General features: G+C 41.2%; 1 protein-coding gene across 2 annotated transcripts in view; it reads right to left on the bottom strand.

Annotated features, from left to right (window-relative positions):
• Nucleotides 1-8,800: 8,800 nt before the first annotated feature.
• LOC145766109 (SLIT-ROBO Rho GTPase-activating protein 1-like) overlaps nucleotides 8,801-24,011 on the bottom strand; it is a 33,323-nt gene continuing 18,112 nt past the window's right edge. The window contains exons 12-24 of one of the 2 annotated variants that reach the window (XM_082577767.1): nucleotides 22,299-22,428; nucleotides 20,997-21,101; nucleotides 20,388-20,556; nucleotides 20,026-20,131; nucleotides 19,384-19,516; nucleotides 18,576-18,738; nucleotides 18,063-18,246; nucleotides 17,563-17,685; nucleotides 17,225-17,370; nucleotides 16,955-17,130; nucleotides 15,820-15,867; nucleotides 12,011-12,143; nucleotides 8,801-11,554 (exon numbers count right to left, since the gene is read on the bottom strand). In XM_082577767.1, the coding sequence (XP_082433893.1) occupies nucleotides 11,187-11,554; nucleotides 12,011-12,143; nucleotides 15,820-15,867; nucleotides 16,955-17,130; nucleotides 17,225-17,370; nucleotides 17,563-17,685; nucleotides 18,063-18,246; nucleotides 18,576-18,738; nucleotides 19,384-19,516; nucleotides 20,026-20,131; nucleotides 20,388-20,556; nucleotides 20,997-21,101; nucleotides 22,299-22,428 (1,984 nt within the window). In that variant the 3' untranslated portion in view covers nucleotides 8,801-11,186. Of the gene's footprint in view, nucleotides 11,555-12,010; nucleotides 12,144-15,819; nucleotides 15,868-16,954; nucleotides 17,131-17,224; nucleotides 17,371-17,562; nucleotides 17,686-18,062; nucleotides 18,247-18,575; nucleotides 18,739-19,383; nucleotides 19,517-20,025; nucleotides 20,132-20,387; nucleotides 20,557-20,996; nucleotides 21,102-21,941; nucleotides 21,970-22,298; nucleotides 22,429-24,011 lie in introns of both variants that reach the window. The other variant, XM_082577768.1, reaches the window with a different exon arrangement.

The raw sequence follows: 24,011 nt of genomic DNA, 5'->3' as shown, positions 1-24,011 counted from the left end.
CAAGGAGGCTATGATTGTCTTGTCAAATTTGGATAATGAGATGCTTTCACTTTTGATTCGTGACATTGACTTTCAGACTGAAAATACGACTTTGCCATCAGCGAAGACATTGGGTTGTGTGTGGCAAACCGAGTCTGACGAGATGCGTATCGCATGTTCCTTATAGCCCTTAGCTAAACACGCGCGCCGAAGTATGCTCAGTCAGCTTGGACAAAAATTTGATCCGCTAGGCTTTGGAGCGCCATTTTTTCTAAAAGCACGCCTGATACTTCAGCAATTGGCGATAGACAAGTTTGATTGGGACACCGAGGTCCCTGATAGCTTTGTTAAAGAGTGGGAGTCGTGGCTTCGCTCTTTGGACCTGCTTAAGGGTTTTTCGTTATCGAGATGGTATTTTGCAAACTCTGGTGTGTGTAGTCCGGATGATGTTGTTTCATATCAATTACATGGGTTTAGTGATGCTTCGAATCAAGCTTTCTCTTCTGTTGTTTACTTACGTAGACTGGTTAATGGAGTTCCTAGTGTGTCTTTCGTTTTGGGTAAATCTACCATTATTGTAAAAAATCAGTTTTCTTGGCCGATAGCTAGGAAAGAGCTTGTTGCCGCTTTGAATACAGCAAGACTCGTGAAGCAGGCCTACGAGGCCTTGAATATGCCTGAATGCATTAAATATTTTTGGTGTGATTCTCGGACTGTGTTGTAGTGGGTTAAAAACCCTGATTTACGTTTGAATAAATTTATCACGCGTCGAGTTGAGCATATTTTATTGTTCTCTGGAGCCCAGGATTGGCGTTTTTGCCCTACCGATATGAACCCAGCTGATGTTGGCACACGGCCAAATCTTATTACAAAGAAAGAATTTCGAGAGTTGTGGTTGAATGGTTCTAGTCTTCTCTATCAGTGTGAAAAAATTCCATTTGTAGAAAATGCCACTTCAGTACCTGTCCATAGGCATAGCCTATATCTTCGTGACGAAGAGGAGTCGCTTGACGTTGGACAGGGTGGCCTTCACAGATTGATCGAGGCCGCACCTTCTTTGTATGTCATGAAAAAGAGAATCGCTTATTTGGTTGCCTTTGTTGAATTTTTGTGCTGTAAAACAAGAAAGCGTAGCTTTGTGAAGCCAAAACTGGATGCGTCTTATATTAATAGTGCTTTAGAGTTGGCTGTAAAGTTTGTTCAGAAGAGCGTGTATGGCGATGTGATACATTTAATGACCAAACGATCGCCGGATGCCCTTGAGGAAGTGATAAAGCGAGGTAGTGTTGGCGCTTCGCAACGTGAGAAGGAACGCTTGAAAGAATTGCGTTCACTTAAAAAGTACAGACCTTGTGTAGATGACGCTGGTGTAATCCGCATTGAAGGGCGCTTAAGTAATTCTCCCGAGATCTCTCTAGAAGCAAAACATCCGATTGTTTTGCCTTCGAAACACCCCTTCACTAGGCTTGTTGTACTGTCGCATCGTAATCGAAATGCGCACTGTGGAGTACAGCACACTTTGTTGTCTACGCGACAGAAGTTTTGGATTGCTAATGGTAATGCCTCCGTGAAGAGGTATCTTAATGATTGTGGTGTATGTGCGATTGAGAATGCGCGGCCTATAAGGCAGCTCATGTCTGATTTACCTTTGTCTCGCACAACTGTATACAGGAAACCCTTTTTTGATTGCGGCTTGGACTATCTTGGACCTTTAACCTTTGTTGAAGGTAGAAGTCATAAAAAAGCTTGGGGACTCTTGTTCACATGTATGGCATCTCGCGCTATTCATGTTGAGCTGGTTACGTCATTGTCGCTGAGTGATTTTTTACTTGCTTTACAGATTTACGTGGGCAGGTTAATGCTATCTATTCCGATAATGGAAGCACCTTTCAGGCGGCATCTAAGAAGTTACCCGAGTTGATAAAATCGGTAGGCACTTTTACGTATTACACTGCCCGAAGAGGTAACCGCAACCATGCGTATCGTATATGACATTACTGGTGTTTTAGTCACAACTTTTCTCATAAACTCCATTGTTTGCAGTCACTACGATTCTTCTTGCACTCAGTTCAGTTGAAGAATATATAGTATTAGCAGAGGGTGGGAATCGAACTCATGCAATCGAAATTACTACTCCTCGGCCCTAACCATTAGGCAACGTTGGTTGTGGCGATGCATTCAGTTAAATTTCTTTGTATCAAAATCTTTCGATAAAGACGACCAGTTAATCACGTGTTGAGTCATGTCACGCATGATAGCGCTACCAACATCAGCGATGTCGTATGTCACGCATGGTTGCGGTTGCCTTTTCGGGCAGTGTAATACGTAAAAGTGCCTACCGATAAAATCAACTGAATTTCACAACGCCCTGAGACAGAAGGATATAAACTGGGAATTTATACCTCCGTAGGCCTATGCTCCAGCGCAAGGTGGGGCTTGGAAGCAATGGTAAAACAATTTAAAATTGCATTTTTTCACATTTTGGACTCTTCAATACGCAAGCCCAATTTCATTGAACTGCTTACGTACACAGGCAGTGCCGTTCGGATCGTGAACGAACGCCCTTTGGTACCTTTGAGTGACGACCCTAGGGATTTTATTGTTATCACCCCTGCCTCACTTTTGACCCCATACTTAGACCCATACTGTGCTGTTGGGAAACCACATGATCGTGACCAATTAAGAAGGGATTATCGGTTCAATTTGTCACTTTCTCAGCAGTTTTGGAGTAAATGGATCGATTTTTACTTGCCAGGGCTTCAGGGCCGGAAAAAATGGCTAAAAATGGCCGAGAATTTGGAGCCTGGTCAACTTGTAGTGGTGGGTTCTCTCCAAGACATTGGTAAACGTGGGAAGTATCAACTTGGGAGGGTGCATGAGGTAGTTCCACAAATTAGGAAAGGGAGGCCTGTGGTTCGTAGAGCTAAAGCTGCCGTCTGCAACTATGATGAGAGTACGGGGAAAGTGAAAGTAGACGACGTGTTGAGGGATATTTCGTGCCTCGCCCCCGTAAAGAACACTTAAGTGTTAGAGCCTGGTTTTGTCTGCGGTGGCCGACACTTGTCTGAGCCCAGAACAGTCGGTTATTATCGCAACCATTGTATATAGCGTCATTTTAGCGTGTACCTATGGTACCAATTTTATGTATCGTTGTGTTTTATTCTTATTGTTGTTCATTCTTTGCATGCCCTTTGTATTTGCGTATTAACTTAAACGTGAGTGATTCAAACAATTTGTGTATCGTTTGTTTTTATTCATTGGCTCACAATTGTCGTCAATTCCTTTTTAGTTATGCCATGTTAGACTGTCATAACTAGTGGCCGCTATGTTCCAGACAATTGTTTACCAAATCAAACGTCATATAAAAACCGTTCAGGTCTACTGAATCTTAGCGTATTACGTCATGGAATTTTTCCTAAAAATGAGCCAAGATTGCACCATCGTTCGTAAGACTTGTATCACACCTGTTGAGAATTGCTTCACAATGACGTCACAGTAACTGCGTACGTGAGTTTGAGATATTGCAATGTATTCTGGTCATTCGTAAAATGGTTGCTTGAAAGTTGGTAGCATATTTAACTGTTTGCTTAGTGCTTGTCAGCTGGACGAAAATTCCGTCTTTATCTAAGTAGTTTGTATCGTAGTGACAAGCTTTTAGTGGTGTACGGTGTTGCATCCCAATTTCGACAGCCAGGTGGCTAATTTTACAGAAATACAATTTTGAATAGACGTTTTCAAAGGAGTGTTTTTTTCGGTCATTACATACAGACGAACGGATCCGGGAATCTTATGTTACAATTTTCACACAAAGAGATTATGGTTTACCGCTGTGACTACTAAGCAAACAGTTAAATATGCGACTAACTTTCAAGCAACCATTTTACGAATGACTAGAATACATTGCTATATCTCAAACTCACGTACGCAGTTACTGTGACGTCATAATGAAACATTGTGAAGCAATTCTCAACAGGTGTGATACAAGTTTTACGAACGATGGTGCAATCTTGGCTCATTTTTTAGGAAAAATTCCATGATGTAATACGCTAAGATTCAGTAGACCTGAACGGTTTTATATGACGTTTGATTTGGTGAACCATTGTCGGAACAACGGTACCTACAGTATCTTTGCTTTCTGGCATGTTATCTTATGGTATTAACTTCCACCAGCGCTCTCTCTCTTCACTATCCTTGCATAAGCGATAGGCTACATTGAAATTTGTTCACTTTCATCGTAAGCAGATCTGCATCTAGTAACACAACACTTTCTGCTATATTATCACATCAGGGCTACTGTTCTTAATGCAGTGTCACACTCGACAACGTTGATTGGAGAAGACACAGATCTGTTGGTCCTGCTTCTTCATTATGCGCAACAAGCAGACAAAGATCTATATTTCCGTTCCGACAAGGAAAATGCTGACAAAGTGTATCATATGAACGAGCTAAAAATGGTGATGGGTGAAGAATTATGTTCCCAATTACTTTTTCTACATGCCTACACTGGATGTGACACAACATCAAGAATCTTTGATGTGGGTAAGAAAATCTGTCTTTTACAAGCTGGTAAAGGGTAATGCTACTCTGAAAGACTGTGCTAATTACTTCCTTCTTCCAAAGCAGACAGCAGCATCCATTGTGAACAAAGATTTTCAAGCGAGGGCTGTGACTTTTGGGGGCACGCGGACGGATTTCCTCTCGTCATTGCACTACAGCGTACTAAGAAAAAAAGTAGTCTCTTCCCAATCATTTGTGACACCAGAACGCCTACCACCCAGCTAGAAGTTTCACGTGTATTACACGTAGATTCTACGTACCTTGGGTCGTGTATTATACGTTAATTTTCACGTATAATACACGCATATGTGTAGACACTATTTCACGTGCATTACACGTATATCTGGTGGTGGATTTTACATGTTTTACGCCCGCATTACACCTAATTTCCTCGTATCTGACAACACTAATACACGTGTTTTCCACGTATATTTGGTAGTGGATTTTACGTGTTTTACACCCGCATTACACCTAATTTCCTCGTATCTGACACGTAGATTCTACGTACCTTGGGTCGTGTATTATACGTTAATTTTCACGTATAATACACGCATATGTGTAGACACTATTTCACGTGCATTACACGTATATTTGGTGGTGGATTTTACGTGTTTTACGCCCGCATTACACCTAATTTCCTCGTATCTGACACGTAGATTCTACGTTCCTTGGGTCGTGTATTATACGTTAATTTTCACGTATAATACACGCATATGTGTCGACACTTTTTCACGTGTATTACACGTATATTTGGTGGTGGATTTTACGTGTTTTTACACCCACATTCTACCTAATTTCCGCGTACCGTATCTGAAATCAACACTTTAACACATTTGTATTTATTTAACACATATTGTTATAAGAGGCTACTGTCCAATTGTGACCCTTCTAGCACTCATTCGGAGAGTTAACGCTTGTTTTGAACTTTATTTGGAATTAGAGAAGAAAAAGAGCAATAGCAGTGGTGGGAATCGAACCCGCGTCAATGAAAGCCAACCAGCTGACAAAACCCCTAAGCCAACCAGCTGACAAAAAATCCATCACTTAATTTGCTTTGTATCATCTTCTTTTCGCCATTTTTACGTCACTTAAACCAGAGCTTATGATTGGTTGGCGGTTTCATTCTGGTCATTTTTAGTGGCAGAATTTCGACTTGTTAAAGTGGCTACCGTACCAAACCTTAGTAAGTAATTGTTTAATATCAGTAAGCGAGACCACTTAAATTTACACTAAGAACTATCGTTAAAAGATCACATTAATTTGCGACTAAAAAATGTCATGAAGTTTCCTTTTTACATAACGTAATAAAAACGTGTAAAAATACCTACAAAAACACATAATCTAACTTATATCCTAAAAAATGCGGAGGAGCGTGGTTGACACCAATCCACTTGAGTGGAGAATTCTTTCTGTTTATACCGTCCTTGGGAGGTAGTTTTACCTAACACAGATTAAAAATTGCCCAAATGAACGAAAGAACTTCAACACGTTTAATATACGTGGAAAACACGTGTTACTTTTCAACAGATGGAAACGTGCAATACACGTGGAAACAACATATAATCAACATACAAAAAATTCCGGTAAAACATCCTTCTGCTCGGGTAAACATTTCTTCTCTTTTGTATGCCCTCTTCTGGGTGTAATTTTACCTTATATACCTTAAAAATTAGTCAAATAATCATAGGAATTTGAACACGTGTAATATACGTGGAAAACACGTGTTATTTTTGCAAGAGTTATATTCAAAAAAGAATCCTTGATAAAACTTCTAGAATCATATTTACACACTAGTCATACTAAATGATAGCTAAAATATGTCTCTAAAAAAATGTTTTTTAAACAAGTGAATTTGTGTTGGTGTACACAAACTCCTTAATAACACCTGAATTTTACCTAAGATACCATACTACCTAAAATCAACCAAAAATCAACGTGTAATATACGTAGCTTTCTAGCTGGGCACCTACTGAGTCATCGAAAAAATTTCACTGTCTAAGAGTTTACTACCAAATAATGGCGTGGCTAGGACAGGAGAGTGATATGGAAACTTACGGGTGGGGTTGGAAACTGGAAGGCAGTCAGTTTGTGACATGAACGCATGCTGACCCAGATTCCCTCTTATAGATTATCCACTGCAACTGTCTGTAGCACTGCCAGGTATAGCTGTAGGCAGAATAATCTACCCTGTATTTCAGCATGTGGACAGTGCAACTTGATGCCTGTGACAATACGTAGGCTACAATCAGTCATTACTGGATGAAGATAATGACCAGGACTTATTAAGTAACTGAATGTAAATAACTTAATAAGTGGTCTGCGATTCTTGTACTGCCAGTGTTTCACTATTGTTTTTTTTCATATAAGCCTTTCCATTAAACTAATTAGTTAATTTCATTTTGAATTGTCTTATTGAATTCCATACCACCTTAAACCTAGGGATAGACACCAGAATTAGAGCTCTAGCATGAATATTAAGTGAATTATTGTCATTATACTATTTTGGCGGCCATCTTGAAAATGACAACTTTCCGGTGCTCTGATTCTTAATATTGATTGATTGAATCTTTATCCTCGGACTGGGAAAGCTTCTTGCAGAGCCTAATCCTGGCAGTTTCGCATACTTGTAGAGGCTTTGAATCACTGACGCAGGCCCGGTCACCGAGATTGACAGAGTGAAGTTTCCGATTGTTGAAGTCTTGTTGCCGGGGAATTATTCCATCCATTAGATGCCTCTGAATGGAGAGCAATCCTTAACGTGCGTTGCTCAAGCGCACACCCCGAGAGTCGAACCAGCGCAGCTTGATCTTGAAGCTTCTTTGTTCCAGAAGTGACGCGCTAACCAATTGAGCTATCGGGGCGGACTTATTCTTAATGAAAAAAAATTTGGAAAACCTTCTGTAGGAAATTTTTGGGGTCTTGACCTGACTACAAGTGAACAAAATTATCGTTTTTGGAACTACTGTATTATACATTATCGTACCGGCAGGCTATAATATTTTGTTTATGTCACTTCGTTTAAAGTCAAATGTAGATGTTATTGAGTACCTACTTGCTTATTAATTGTGACAATGATAATATCATATTCTAAAGCCGTAGTATGACGATACTTCGAAAAAATATTCAAACTTTGTTTATCCGCCAATTTGAGAAAAAAATGGCGGATTTTCAAAAAAGGCGGATAACTTTTTTTCACCAAAAGATTTTCACGGGGATTTTTTTTTGGTCAATGTACATAATCAACAGAAACAATGTGCAAAGTTTCAGCTTTACACCAATTAAGTCAAGGTTCGGCCCTTTTTTTCGCTTCAACGACTGGACTACTAGCGGTGTGTCTAAACTACAGGTGTACAGAAAAATATATGTTACTTTCAAAAGCACACAATTTAGACTAATTAGCTTGGTTTCAATTTTAATTCATGTAGCCTACTAAACATATCTAACACACTAGCCTGCTGGCCCCTGCAGCTTCACTGCCAGGCTAATCCAGCTTCACGCAACAAAAACCTCTAATTCTCTGAAAACTGCAGTGCCTAGTTTAAATTTGTTGTTATTGAGCATATTTAGCTCCCTGAATAACAACGCACTCGCAAAAATCAAAAGCACTTTGTGTGACAGCTAAAAACCTCGCTTGAACTATCCGCCGCGCGGTGTCCTGATCGTCTTGGGTAGAACAAAGAAAAAACGCAAACAGTTCTGACAGAAAGTAAATTAAGTGAACGTTCCGCAGCAGCCTGTCTTAGGGAATACATTTAGATGGCGTGGGTTTGATTCCAACCCCTGTCAACTCTTTTACTTCTGTTATTACGAAACAACGTTCAAAGCACTGATCAACTTTCTCGCTGAGTGTTATAGAAGGGTCACAACTGGACGGGAGCCTCTTAGGGAACGTTCAAATATTACGTAACGCCTTCGAGGGGGAGGGGGGGTTTATGCAAAGCGTTACGTTAGCGTCACATCGGGGGGGAGGGGGTTCAAGCAAAACGTTACGTAACGCTTTCGAGTACGGAATGGTAGTTTTTGTGCTGAATTCGTAGTGAAAAAGCGTTACATGGGGGAGGGGGGGATTGAAAAAAGCGTTACGTTGGCGTTACATGGGGAAGGGGGGGGTCAAAAATTCGGAAAAAAAGCGTTACGTAATATTTGAACGTTCCCTTAAACGTAGCTTCGGATTGATGCATACCTTACAAAAGTTATGTTCAAGTGGCTACCATAAACAAAACTAAGTTGCAGCAAAATGCATCCCACACTGTTTCGACTAATTTTCTTTGCAACAATAGCTGGCTATTTTTTTGCCCAAAGGTCACACTATAAGAATTTCGAGGGTTACACAAAATTAGGTTGCAACAAATATGTGATCCGTGCTGTTCTGAATAAGCCCAAATTTTTTTCGCAACAATTTTGGCTAATTTTATTTGCTGAAAGTTTATACTTGAGTTACTCACTCACTCAAAGATATGAGACATGCAAATAGTGTATCCATATTGTTGAGTTTCTTGCCAATTAGTGCATTTTTTTAAAATATAAAATGAACTTTTAATTAGTTTCTTAAAGCAAGAAACTGAAAAGAAATGTAGTTTTAATAAATCGATAAAAAAAATTTTTTCCCCGAATTATCGACAAATCAAAAGTTTTGGGGGTGCAACCGCACCCCCACCTCCCACGCCTATGTCCCAGGTTGACGGTCGGCGTATTTGTAATCAGCAGGTCACTACAGCATTACTCAGGTTCCGTGGTAACGTAAGTGCTTCTCATTGGATATCAATGAACTGTGATACAATTTGCCAGCTAACACAAAGCATACTTTCTGTTAAACTTTATGAGAAATCAAGGCGATACACTGCCATCAAGCGGCCATGTGATTACTGAGGTGATGACGTACAAAGGGGAAAACCAAAATTATTGTAAATACTCAACGGCTCTGGATAATTTGATCGATACGCCGTTTCAGGGAAGGAATCGCAACACGGTCAGAATTATCCCCAGGAATGGCCAGCTGCAAACTGTCAAGTCCGTGCGTAGAATAAACCGAAAGCTTTCTGCCACAATGGAGCGGTGAAAAACCGTGCTATGGGCTCCAGAGCTGACATATCACAATTCATAAGTTGACTGCCCACGTCAATTGGGTGTGAAATCATATGACAACATCGCACAAGTGCTACATGCATTCAGTGAGCTCCACGTCAAGACCAATTGAGGAGCCATCGAGTTAAAGAAGATCGGAGGTTTCCATCAACTTGTAAATAAACAGCAAATAACGCTATTTTTGTATCGTTTCAAATGTCGCAACTTTTTCCGAAAGCGTGACCGCGATCTAAAGTTTCTTCGCCAGGACATTAATATTTTGGCGTGTGGAGTTGAATACACGGCGCCACTTGCAAGGGAGGATGCCAGGCTGGCCCTGACGGCGTTGAAACCATGAAGCGTTGAAACCATCAAACGATAAAAAAAATCATCTAATGTTAGTTGTCATACACGGTAATCGAATCATTTTATACAACTGGTCCATCACTGATCAAATGATGTCACGGTTGCAAGGCGACGAAAAGTGTTGAAACAATGATCTCAATTAACATTTCGTTAAAACAACAAGAATAGTAATAATTGACGAAAAATTGCAAAACACGAGATGAGACGAGATGCATTCTGATCGCCCCATACAGAATGTTGCAGCCGGCAAACTCTGACGGGAGGGTACAGGCAATATCATGATTGCAGATGAAGAAATGCTACGAAATTGGAATAACATTAAATAAATTGTTGACGTAAATGACTAGAAACAAACACAAAGCTTACCTCAGGCGATAAATTCCTTTAAAAACAACAACTTGAACTAAAACTGAGGAAAGTGATTCACCTAAAACAAAGCGAGAGTTTGTCCGTTCACCGCATGAGACAACAGCAGGTGGGAGAGCCAGACAGAAACGCATCCTCCTCCACCACATACCAGGGGCACGACATGCAACATTCCAGATACAAACAGGAGAAAGGACTTCTGCAGCTTACAACGGTTGCCTTCATTCAGGACTTAGTTATTACCTGGACAGCAAATCAACCGTCTTTTGTATTGATTCAAAATCTTTAGACAACGAATCAATGTAAAAAAAGGTTGATTTGTTGTGTGGGGACAATCTCGAGCTGAAAGCGACTGTTGGCACCCAGAGTTGCCATTTCCTGTTTGGGTATATACAAATAGTTCAAGGTGAGTGTTTCCAAATAACATTTTTGAAAATATTACATAAGTGATGCAAAGTTGACGTTACGATGACGCAGTGAATATACAACATCTTAAACATGATTTACTTTCAACCAAAAATAACATTGATTTGACGTAACAATAGTTCAATACAATGATCAAAAGATAAAACATGTGAAAACAAAAATGATGACGTCATGATGCTTCGTTGGAGGATATCTCGATCAAAAGCAAGATGGCGGCAAATGAAGATCCGGTTAAATATAAGGAGGCAAGTCCTCCGCGAGCAATTGCGATATTACAACGTTAGATAACGACAAAAAACGTCTGTAAACATCGGTTTTATGCTTGCCGTCCAGTTCAAAAACTTTTGAAAGGTGATTCCGTTTTGCCGCGTCGTGCAGCTGCAAGAACTTTAACGTCCATGATCCGTCGCAACCACTCACTGAGCGATCTACAAAGCGGTTTTCCGTACTCCTTGCTTCATCATCCGCGGGTTGCCATACTTCAGGTCGGAAGAATTTCTCATTTTTCCTGCAACCAAATCACGTGATGGTTCCGTGGGAGACGGAGCTGACAGACTGAAGTCAGATCTTCCCGTTGTCATGGCGACCATGCCCTGGTAACGGTAGGTAGGAACCTGGTAGTGGGAAGTGTTGCTGTTGTTATTGCTGTTCTTGCTCGACTTTCCGCTTCTTCGATGATCCGTGTCTCCAGTACCTCTAGTGATCTCCGGTTTCCATTGACTGCCAGAGTGAGGGGAGGATGTCTTGTCACCACTAGAGTGGGTTGGAGAGTCGGATAAGGAACCAAGATGGGGCCCTGAATATAGTTATAACATGATATTATTATCATCAAACACTTTCAGTGAAAAGTTTTCCCCAACATTATTTCTTTACTTTTTCAACGCAGAAGATCAGCACCTGAAATATCGAGATTATCACTTTGTTAGAGGTGACATTCATGTGCGCTGTGAAAACAATACAAGCACATATTGCCAGCTCAATACAACGTATAAGTAAGATTATGTGCAATATTACAAGGTGAAAGGGATTCCTAGATGGTCCTATGCGTCGCATAGGAATAGCCAATAATTATAACCAATAAAAACAGCAGAGCAGCATAGGATAAATCATTGAGGGCTCATTGAGGATAAATCAACCAAGATCCAAGCTGATATTTTCACAATGATTCAACATCTAGCAACAACGATAGGTCAGCGTAAAGCTCATCAATACTCGGTCCGACATCGGTTTCTGTGAACGGAGACCAACTTACTCGCTCTGGCATCCAAGGTGTCCAGCACGAGGTCAGGGGTGGCTTTGTGGGAGGGCATGGGGCTGGCTTTATGGGGAGGCATGTCCAGGGCTTGAAGCTCATCCAGGGCGTTCCTCATCGTGTCATCGATGTCCTGGCAAAAGATGGAAACGTCACGAGAGTGTGAATCGGGAAAGCGTTTATCTCACATGTCACGTGAAACTTAAATAACGACAAGCTGACAAATATTTCAGAACCAGCTCAAGCTTATCAAGCGGCCATTGTGTGTCAGGCAAAACCAAGCCAGTTCGTATTGTAGACTGATTACGTTACAATGCATTGGCCACTAATGGCAGACTTCCAAATGTAAATCAGTTCATTTAAACTTAGGGTCACTACGCAAACAAAAAAATTAAAAAACCATTGCATAGGGGTGTTCAATTTCGATTCGATTAAGGTGATATTCGAAATTCGTTTTTCGTATCGGACATATTCGAAATTATAGCCGCCTTTTCCGCTGAACGCGGTTGAAAGTAACGCGAGTGGCGCGAAAGCTGTCTTGTCGGATTTTGCAAGCGAAAAAAGACTTCGACACATGCGCATCGTCTATCACGTGACTATCACACGCTCTCGCGGGTCCAACGCCAGTCCTGCACCAGGGATGCCAAATTGGCATTTTTAATGCCAAATTTCACAAATTTCTCTCAAGAATGAAGATAGCTAGGTTGTGCAATAGCAGAAAGTGTAGGCTGAGCTTTGTCGCAGTTTTATCCATTTTTTACCGAATCCATAGGCGCCTAAGCCGTGTCGTGCAAGCAGGGCCGTTGCCAGACCGCAGAGCAGAGGGGGGGGGGCGAAAAAATTAATATGGGCAAAATTATTATTATTGCAGCTGTTGCCCGAGAATGTTGAGATTTTGCCAAGGGGGGGGGGCAAAATTTTTTTCAGGGGGGCGAGGCCCCCCTGGCTACGGGCCTGCGTGGGGGCCAGGCCCCTACGCATATTTCTGTGTGAGGGCAACTTTTTATGCTGTATTGATACATAAAACAATAGATGAACTAGCCATCGGCAGTAGGAAAACACTTTTTGAATGCAAACCGCAACAGCTTCGCGATAAATAATCACTAGAACGAGTCGCGATGCTACAATCCAACACCAGACAACAAAATCTGTCATTTTTACATTGATTTAATGTCGGCAGACGTTGAATCAATGTAAAAATTACTGATTTTGCTGCCTGGGACATAGCAAAAATCAACCATTTTGTGTCGATTCAATGTCATCAGATGTTGAATGCACCCAAAAACAACATAATTTGCTACGTAGACGAAGCGTGCGTTTAGCTTTATGCGCTTGCAAACATACTCGATGTCACTTTCGAGTCGAAACCTCTGCACTCTGCAGTGAAATGTTGCGGCAGTGAATCGCTCGCTGTGAAAATGAACTTGAAGTGTTTGGGATCCCAGCAACCTTGGCTCCAGCGGAGCGATCATTTTCAAAAGCTGGCCTGACCGTCATGAAGCTGAGTTCCCGACTGACCGGTGACCATGTCGATCAGGTTGTGTTCATAAACACCAACATGGGCCTGGAGCTGTAGACGTTATTTTGTGTTCTTTTTTCGCAAATTTTCATGGCTTTTGTTTGCGTTTTCTAGCGAATTTTCGTGTCGTTTCTTTCAATAAAATCACATTTTGCAGTTTGGTGAATAGTTGTGATATTCGAAATCGAAATTCGGAAATCGAAAATAAATTGAATTTCGAATATTCAAATAATCGAAATTGAACACCCCTACCATTGCACAATGTCAAGTATGAAGTATAGCTATAGAGGAAACTCCAGAACAAGGTGGGTTGGCCTGCGCAAATAAGATGAAGATTCATGAAATACTTCAGTGCAATCAACAGAATGAAGCGCTTCTATCCATTGAATTTATAAAGTTACCACCATGATGGCAGTAGTGATGTCGTGGATGTTGAATACTGCGCGGAACACCGCATTGTTAAACGCTGTAGCGCTGTTAAGATTAAAAAAATAACTTTTATAAAGTCCAATAATCATTTGAAATAGATTGAGTTTCGCTTTTAGCAGCATGATCTTTGCTTACTTCACAATGTACATTTTAACGACCTGTTTTAGCCTGATGCTGCGAGTTCGCTGTGGTAATAGCGAATCGCACTAGCTTTCGTAACACAGTTCCCTAGACATAATCTAGTCCAGTGGTTCCCAACCTGGGGGTAATATGCAATACTTCGGGGGGAAACGCGGCACCACTATCACGCTAAAAATAAATGTTGTTCTCCACTACGAGTGATCACTGCAAAGTTTTTTCACCTGAAGTGTGAGCTGCAGAAACAAACAATGGTTGCCACAATGGCTTTTGTTTGTGACGTTGCAATGCATTTTTTGGCATAATAGTATTCCGCTAGGCTAGTTACCGCAGTTGCCAGTTCCGCGGTTTTCCAGTGGAATTGTGCTAAGACACACTAAAAACGATTTTTTTTCTTGCAGTGATTATTTGAAACCATAGGCATACGAAGCCGAGAGGCAGGTCTGAGTATCAAACTAAGATCTTGGAAGCCTTGTACATAAAACGTCAGAATCCACTTTTGAACAGACAATTGTATGCTTGCGGCTCGTCTTTCTTGCTCTCTGTAATTTAAAATTATTTTTTTCGCACCTTGCCTTTCTACCATATCATGTGATCTGTTTAACACCTTTTGATGCAGTTACCTTTGATTCTCGTGGAGCCTATATCGTTGAGTTTGAGCTAGTCAGAAGTACTGTGCAGTTTTTGTCTTTTTCTGTTTATAGATTTAGTTAACCATTGTATTTTTTTCAGATGTAGTTAATTTGTATGTATATTATTCCTGAAGAGGACATCTTGTGATGTCGAAAACGTTCGATACTTAATTTGTTGCGTAGTTTTATGTTTATGTATATGTAATAAACTTGAAGATGTTAAACTTGATCACGTGGCTCGGCTTCGTATGCCTATGGTTCAACAAGACAAACTCTCTACCGAAGCTCTATCAGTGATTATTTCTAAAAACTTACTTAAAACTAATGAATAAAGCGATATAAGTAGTAGCATAATGGTTAAGTTTTTTTACGAAGTGAATATTAAGGGTAATATGCTACAATCGCTACGTTTATTTTGGTAACAGCTCGAAAAAGGTTGGGAAACACTGGTCTAGTCACATCACTAGAAAACTGTGTTCCGAAAGCTAGTGCAATTCGCTATTACCACAGCGAACTCGCAGCATCAGGCTAAAACAGGTCGTTAAAATCTACATTGTGAAGTAAGCATTTGAAAGTTCATTACATTCCTACAAATTCGTCAAAGATAGTTGACAGGTTTGTGTCGTTGCCAGTCCAAGCAGGATCGATGGTGGGCCATGATCGAAAAATTAAAAAAAAAACAACAACAGAAAATAGCGTCACTTTCACAACAAACATGCAAATGAAAACATATATAACAAAATAACAACAAGCAAACCAAAGTCGATGTAAACATAAAGTTCAACATAGAACCGAATGAGACTTAATAAAATCAAGTTTGATTTGAGTAAAATCTCATCAGGTCTCAACAGCAACAGTTGACGCAGATTGAAGGGGTCTTGCCGTTGTCCGGCATTATTCTAAGTAGTTTTTGATGACTGGTAACAAAACAGAGGCTGCTTGAAGCAGGGATGGACCGATTCGTGGACAGTGATTGACTGATGGAAATAAAAACTTCAAATGACAACAAAATATGGTGGCATGAGCAAGCAAACATATCTGCAGTTGATCAGCGATCATAAAGCGACGATTGTTCAACAAATGTATCTTACGCCTTTCTTCTTTCCTACTGCACGGGGTAATGTGCTGCTGTTTTTTTGCTGTTGAAATAACGTTAAAATTATGTTAAGTTGTGTGTTGTTTAAAAGCTTAAAATATCTTGTACTAATATAAAAGCAGCAAACCAATTTTTAAACATCCTTCATCAGTTTATTTCCCAAGAAATATTTTGCAATTGCTCACACATATACAAGCCAAGGCAGTTTTGCAAAGTTCAATGATATAAATACACAATTTTTTTCCAGTTCCTGTATAATCTCATATTGTTACGAACAATGTGCTCAAGGAACATAATTATATCGATGAAGGGACATAATTCCTCACAGACGTCTATCGTTCAGCGGTAAGTTATGACGTAGCACAACGTAGTGTCGTGGAGAGGTGGAGTAACTTTAATGCCGCAGGTGACAAAGAGCGTCATTGTGTTCATTGAAACCGACGATGCAAAGCTGTTCTATTTACATGAACACACGCCCTAGTGACCACGCACTCAAATCAAACTAATGCTTTCACAGTCTTGTTACCAGCAAATAAGACAAGCCTGCCAACAACAACAACACACTCGTGTGACAATGATGTTCAGTGGCAATTTTGTCTTCATAAAACGACAAAATAGTAACACTGCACGCACGATGGTACTCTCGAGAGCATGCATTAAACAACTTGATCAAAAGGAGTCAATCATGAACACTCGGTACACAACACACACACTTTCATGACGCAAAACAAACACTTCAAATCCGAAAATAATTACACTTCGATCAAGGTCTGACGTCATCGGTGACGTTGGTGTGCTGTTCAATCAATTCAAAACACAATGTCAATGTACGTTCAATCAGAACACAATGTCTAATGACGCGTCAATTGGTCATCTCTGCCGACCAAAGAAAATATTGGTGCAACACATACCGAACACGCTAATATCATCTGGCAGACAACAGGTAGTGCACTTTGAGTAGGTTAAGCTGGCGGCCTTCAGATCTCGATCAATTTTCAAGAGGAAACCTCCAGTGTGGTTATGACTTGGCAAAGGAGCCAGTCAGTGTCAAACCACAGTCTCGTACTGATGCCACTGGTTGATGAAATCAAACCAAGATGGTCCAGAATTCAATCAAAGTGAGAAGTTACCTGGAGAGTGTCGGGATCGATCCCAGGCCCCTTCGTGCTCTTGCGGAAGTGCGCAATCCTATCAGCAACACTCAACGATGCAGGATCCACTCCTGCGAGCTTCTCCACATCTCCACCCTCGTCCACGGTGGGAACCTCTTCTCGAAGGCTGGAGGAGCGCAAGGACTTGACGGAAGCTGCGATGATTACAAATTTTGGTCAATTACATCCACAAAAAGAACTGTTAATTCCTCAACGATTTATAAAACAACATTTTCCCTACACACCGACCTTGTTGAGCTGCTATGGTTGCCATGCTCGCCATCGTCTTTTGCTGGCGCATGTACTCCTGCACGTTGCTGTATCGGTCCAGGGACTTGGTCTTCAACGGCGGCTTCAACCCATCCAAGTGCTTCGAGGTGTCGGCGCTCAATCTCCTGCAGCGACAAAACCGATCGATTGTTACGGATAATGGGAGGTTGAGAAGATGACCGGCATTGACCGCTCTATGCCGGATAAAGGTCAGCCGGCCATGTTTGCATTCATCCAAGATCGGTAATAAACGTTACGATGCAAAATGCTGGAACGCACAACTTGGGTAAATAAAAGACAACGAGTCGCTGAAAAACCTGTTTGTGGGTTGAGAGGGTTGGACAATGGTGGGGATGGATTTGTGGGCCGGGGACTGGGGGGTTCCTCCGCTGTCCAGACTAACTTCAGACTCGGCCCGGCTGGAGAGAACGTCACCGTCACTGTTGAGCCAATTCATAATTATGACCAAACAAAATAAAACGATTCAAAATTCTTTCACAACAAGCCGGCAATCACAACACTCAGGATAGATTACGTCATGATATCATGGTTCAATGAGATTCGTATCAAGACAAATTATACGACAATGACGCAATCCAACACGCTTAGATTTTCAATACAGCAGCTTTATATGATCACAATGGTTGGTGCTTAGCTTGTTCCATAATAACAGCAACTTTAACGTAAAGTGGATGGCGAGTATTTTATCAGATACCACACGAATTAATCAGTCGACGAAAGGCACAAACAGCTGCTCTACTCGTTCTGACATAAAACAATCCTGAGCGACTTGATAGATCACGCAGTTACCACTCACACGTCCTGGACGATGATATAGGCATTGGGTACGAGGCCATCCTTCCCCTTAAAGCTTCCAGCCCACCAGTCATCACTGGCCTGCCGGTACAACATCAGGACATCGCCTTTCATAAAGGAGAGTTCCCGATCGGATCTCCCTTTGTAATCGTACTTCGCTAACCCTTCCATGAACTGGTCCGAGTCTGGGGGAAGACATGGTGACCAGGTCACTGTTAGTCCTTCGTGTATATTTCCATGTTTACACAATCAATCTTTATAAATTATAATATTTGATGTTTTTTCAATTGGATATGTTGGTCTAGTTCAGCGGACGTGCTAGGTCTGCTTGCACCTTTCATCGCCAAACTTGCAATGCAAACTTAAATCTTGCAAACTTTTCCTACCTCCCTACCCTTAACGGGGGAAGGTCCTCACCACGTGATTCATCTGGCACTTGTTCTCCCCTCACAAGTTATTGACGAAGAAGAAGATCAAACAAAGTAGAGTGCAAACAAAGAGAGTGCATCCTCACCATCATCACTTCCACTGGACTGTGCTCCTCCCTCAGGTTGATCAGCTGACGTTCCCGCGTTCACTCCATCAGCGGCGTTACCATCCCCGGATGCCATCACCTTCTCATAAACCGGCCCGTCCATGTCTTCAGGAAAGATTTTCTCATGATTCAAAACAATTGTCTGGAGACACAATTAGTTTCATCAACGAGTTATAAAAGGTTTTGAAATCAGAGTACATCAGATAGGAATCTGAAACGAACAGAAAGTCAGAAACCAGCAAAAGAAATCAAACGGTCACATAATTACAATAAGACAGCAAACTGCTGCCAAAAGGAGTTGGTAACCCATATGGCAGTTTATGTGGTTTGCACACAGTAAGTTTTAAATCTCACATTTCCACAAAGCAGCTTCATTCGTTCATAGCTTGTCACGCCAGTGTCAAAGCAAGACAAGACCATTTTTTGTGATGTTTGTCGTCACAGGAAGGGCTATTCGTTGGTGAGGATCTGCTTCATCGTCTGACCGTCCAAGCCACAATCACACATTGAATCAGGAGCTATCTTCCATCGCAACATTGGTTTTATTTCTCGCAATTCCGCAGCGGGCTCTATTCAAGCAGCACCACTCTCTTCTCCCAAGGGTGAGAGGTTGTTGGAGGCTTTCGGAAGGACTTGGGATAGCAGGTTGTTGTGTGCTATCAAACTCGGATAACCACTGGTCTAATCGAGCAGTTGCCGCTGTGTGTGTTCCAATGGGCTAACTTTGACGGGGCTGCAGCTGCATCACTTCTAAGTATTTATCTTAATTATGAAGAGGCAATTGTACCTTTACAATTTCGTTGACATTGGCCTGGGTGGTGACCTGGTCATAAGTATCTGGCACAGGCAGCAACGTCGGTCCAAAGCACACCGCGATGTTGTACGCGTCCATCATGTTCTCGTCGCTGTTTTGTGACAAGCTGCAAACGATAACACTTGACTTACTCCCGACCTTCAATCGTCACGCCATAGTGCATTCGGGTGCCGTGGTCGTACGGGAGATGTCTCTCCCACTTTAAGTTAAACCAAGGGGGTGGTTTTTATTGTAAAGAAGTTGTGGCCATGACAAGCTGGGGCCCACATTCAATCTCACCCCCATAACTATGCAGAATGCAGATCACCATCGTGGGGTCGGGAATTGGGGTAGATGAAAACCACCTCACATCTAGTTTGGATCGGTGGCACGGACGGGCTTTTGGAGTAGAGGAGGAAATGAAGTCACACAAAATCTGGACATCAACTTCCCGATTGATAACGAATTGGATGACATCGGCTAATCCAGAATATCAAAGCTAGAAACTGAGGTTAAACGTCTGGCTACTTAAACTAACGTAAAAGTACAGTAGAAGCTTTCTGGTCTTAGGTAAATACGCAATAAAAACAAACATGTTACAATCGCTGAAAGATGCATGGTCTTAACAAGACTTACTGATTGAGGAAAGCGAACAGGTATCTCATGACAACCAGAACGGACTCTGGGATGTTGAGGAGGATCTGTCGGATTCGAACCGTCCGCTCTTCCGTATCAGAGATGTCTATGAAGCGATCACGATAAGAATTGAGATTTTGAAAAGTGTATACAGATCTTTGATAACCGGCCTGGTATTTGGGACACCAGACTCTGCATCCATAAACCTGTGTTCGATACCTAGTCGGGCTAAAACATTAAGTATGAATTTTGTTGTTTGTGTTAATAAAAAGCGATCGCATCCTGCAGAAATGGCCAATGTGTCCGACCATTCATCCACATCGTAACAAGAAATGCAAGAAATAATTTGAGATGGAACTCACGAGCGCATTGCACAAGATCGTCAAACACAAAGTGGGGGAACAACTTCTCATCGAGCTCCCGGAAGTAAAGTTTAAGGAGGCCGGACACAGTGTTGATGTCAGCTTCATCCTCCTTTTCACTGACGGGGTCCTCGCCTTTTTCAAACAAGCTCTTCATCTCCATAATGTCCTAGGAACAAACGGAATCGGCGTTAAAAAGTCTGCTCATCATGCGTAAAGAGAACTAAATTGTCAAAAACCAGGAGACCGAGCGAATAAAATACCGAATAATGTGGTACCTGGCACAGTTAGCACGTAACACATAAGTAAATAATATTAATATCATTCAGACATTCACAACGCTACACTTCTTGTGCAAACTGTGCTCACATGCGCTGCAAACGACAATAGTGAAGTTTCGACATATATGATTGTTCTATTTCTTTCTTAATTTTCTATGAATATTTTTGTAGGCAAATTCCTTAGACATGGTGGCGTAAATTACAGACAGCAACACTTTAACCACAAGGGGAAGCTATATGCGCTGTCAACCTTAGTGAGAGCGTCTGTGTGGTTGGTTTAAAACTATTGGAAGCATAACTTCCACAATCCAGCATGCATGTTACCTACCTGATGGGAGCCCGGGACACGGAATATGCCCTGATGGTGGAGCCCGTACAAGTTGATCATCCGAATGCAACTTTCAACCACTAGAGGGATCGAACGACCTGATTCCTAGAATAAGCAATGGGAACTTCAATAGATGCTTGACGATATGCTCTTGGTGAAGTAAATACAAAAACCGCCAACTCAAATGATCCCTACAAATTCTCTAGATAAACATAACCCGTAGATGGATTTAAGAAATTCCCGAATCGGTTTTCTTCGAAAAAGGCTGTCTCCGAATTGGGATTTCTCCGAAACGAGCCATTCTGAAGTTCGAAGCAGCAACAAAGCCACCTGTTCCGTATCTTTGAAATGCAGCATTTGCGTTTTATATTATCAAACTTTAAAATTTATGAGAATCAATAGCATTTCCATCCAGATCAAACTCTTGACAAATCACAAACCCATCAAAACCCAAGAACCCATCTTAGAATTAGTAAGCGATCAAGGGCAGACCAAGTGGCGGGAGGTATAGCAAAGTAGACAACACACAACACATTGGTAGATTTTTATTAATTTCCTTCTCAAATGTCGCATCTCTTTGTTTCACACAACTTTCAATGAATCAAGATTTTTGTTTCTTCATTCTTACATAAAAAAGTTAAAGGTGGGTCCCATACTTGATTCAAGCATCGGGGAATGAGAAGATATGGTTCTCATTGTACTAAGCCTTCGGCACTAACATTCTTACATAACTACTGATTAAAACAAAATCGAATAAAATAGAATGAAAACACTGCATTTCTCACCCAACACTAACCCGTGTACGAGATGCTGCAACAGCTATTTCTAGCTGACAAATAAAACCCAAACCACACCAACGATATCAGGACTACCATACGTTATAGTTAGTTGATTGTTAGTCACAATCCTCACTAACATGTCATCGTCATGCACCGCTAATCTTACCTGCAACTTTCTCAGCGACCTGTGTGGCCTTGGGTAAAAAGAACAAGTTGTCAATAAAAGCGAATAATAATTACACAAGGGGCATCATGCTGTGGTATCATTGCAAATCTGCCTGCCCATGATGCTGGAGCGGATCAGAAGGTGGATTAAAACAGGTATTTCGAATTAAGTTCACATACCGGTGAAAATAATTTATTGTGTGTCAACTTTTCATTAGAAATTATCTTTTTTAACGGAGCATGCTTCCATAATTCATAACTTTTTTTGACCCACAGCACACCAGGCAGCATGACGCATCTTACATCCACAGACGCAATTCTCCACAGCATGATGCTCGCATCCCGATCAGCCCAATACCTTCAAATATTTTTGCAGATCGTTTTGAAAATGATTGATGGGTTGGCTGTCGCTTGGTTTCGCCTTCCCTCGTTTCCGACGGACGAGGGACTTTTTGCCGGGCTTAGGGGCGACACTTGGTGGTCCAATTCTAGACATCCCCACAACAAACATGCAACATTCGGTTATGACACTCTCACAATTAATACAAGCAAGTCAACACGATTTAGAAATGAAATAACGCTCTAGTTAATTAGTGATTTTAAAGAGAATTAGAGACCATGTCATACAACAAGCGTGTTATGATTGAAATGTTATAAATGTTTGTTTAACGGTCAATTAAAGCCAAGTTTTGTTTCACCAGAGAGTGTCAGATACTTTTAAAATGAATAAAAAATAGGGTGCAAGGACAATTTGTACAGATAGCTGCAAAGTATAACAACACTGCCCTCTGCTGGTCAGTGAATCATCACAATCGCTTCCAAAAACAAATCGGTACTGGACACAGTAAACATCAAATACATCAGCATTGTCAGCAAGTTGAACCCCTGCGATTGGCGGATATTTTTGCTCAGGCTTGAAGCAAGCCGCGTCGGATAGGCTGTTACTGATAGCAGTGTACACGCCACACGGCCTTGGTCAATAAATTCAAAATAAGACAGAGTCATACTAAGAACGGTCCACCAGTACTGGTGGCTTCTCAATAGTGGCTCGGCATACTTTGAGCAAATTGTTTTCGACGCAAACTCGGTAGATGTACGTTAAATGTTGCTGTGTCCGTTTGCATAAGTCAAGTGCATATAGAAAATGTATTTCCATTGACAAATATTGTTTTACAAAAGTGTTTGCCCTTGGAACCAGTTCAAAGCTCTAGTGCTAGTGCTCTTGACACAGATGCATCCTTACGCCTTTGCAGCAAGTAATTAAAAATTAATGAACTTGCTTCCTAGCATATTCTCACACATTTGCAACATTAAACCAATCCATCAACTTCTAGGTCGATGACTATGAGAAGAAACCGATCGAGTGATGTCTAGATCAGTCGATGTTTGTCCAGGCAACGAAACAGTTCTTTTTTATACAGTACATAGAGTCAACATAGATTACATAGTTTGCAGACGTTGACTATATGTAAAAAAGGCTAATATGCTGGCTGGGTGCTTACAATCTTCTTTCTTAAAAGGTTAAGGTAATGGATTTAAGTTTGCTATGTTTCATCGATTTAGTCAAAAACAATATCGAGAAGTACAAAATCAACTGGAGTCATTTAAATCCAATTAAAATGATCCAACTCGTGTGCTTCCGTATGTATCGATCTGTAACAGACCATAAGGTGACGTGCTTGTGACTGCCATGCAGGAATGTGACGGGAAAGTAACAACCAAGTGAGCAAAATATCATTTCTTGAGCAAACATTAAAAAAGAACTTTCCACTGCAAAACATCACTGAAAACCTTGGTAGAGCAAATGGGTTTTAATTCTTTGTATTTACTAACACCGTAGCAATGTGGTGTGTTATGGATAGATCAGAAATGCTCTCAGAATAAGAATTGATCAAACTTTGAAGTAAATAGATGAAGTAATGACAGCTGAGTAAAGTTAGTTTGTGCAATGATCACAAGTTAATGATGTGGAAAGGCAAAGTGACACAGGGTAGAAGTATCCCCAGCACACAGCAGTGCAGTAGTAGGTGGATAGTGACAAGCCATGCGCTCATATGGTGGCGTGTCCACC

The sequence above is a fragment of the Aplidium turbinatum genome, chromosome 3 (genome assembly GCF_918807975.1).
Source record: "Aplidium turbinatum chromosome 3, kaAplTurb1.1, whole genome shotgun sequence".
Lineage (NCBI taxonomy): Eukaryota > Metazoa > Chordata > Ascidiacea > Aplousobranchia > Polyclinidae > Aplidium > Aplidium turbinatum.
Note: the sequence above shows the minus strand (reverse complement) of the source record. Positions and strands in the feature narration are given on the sequence as shown.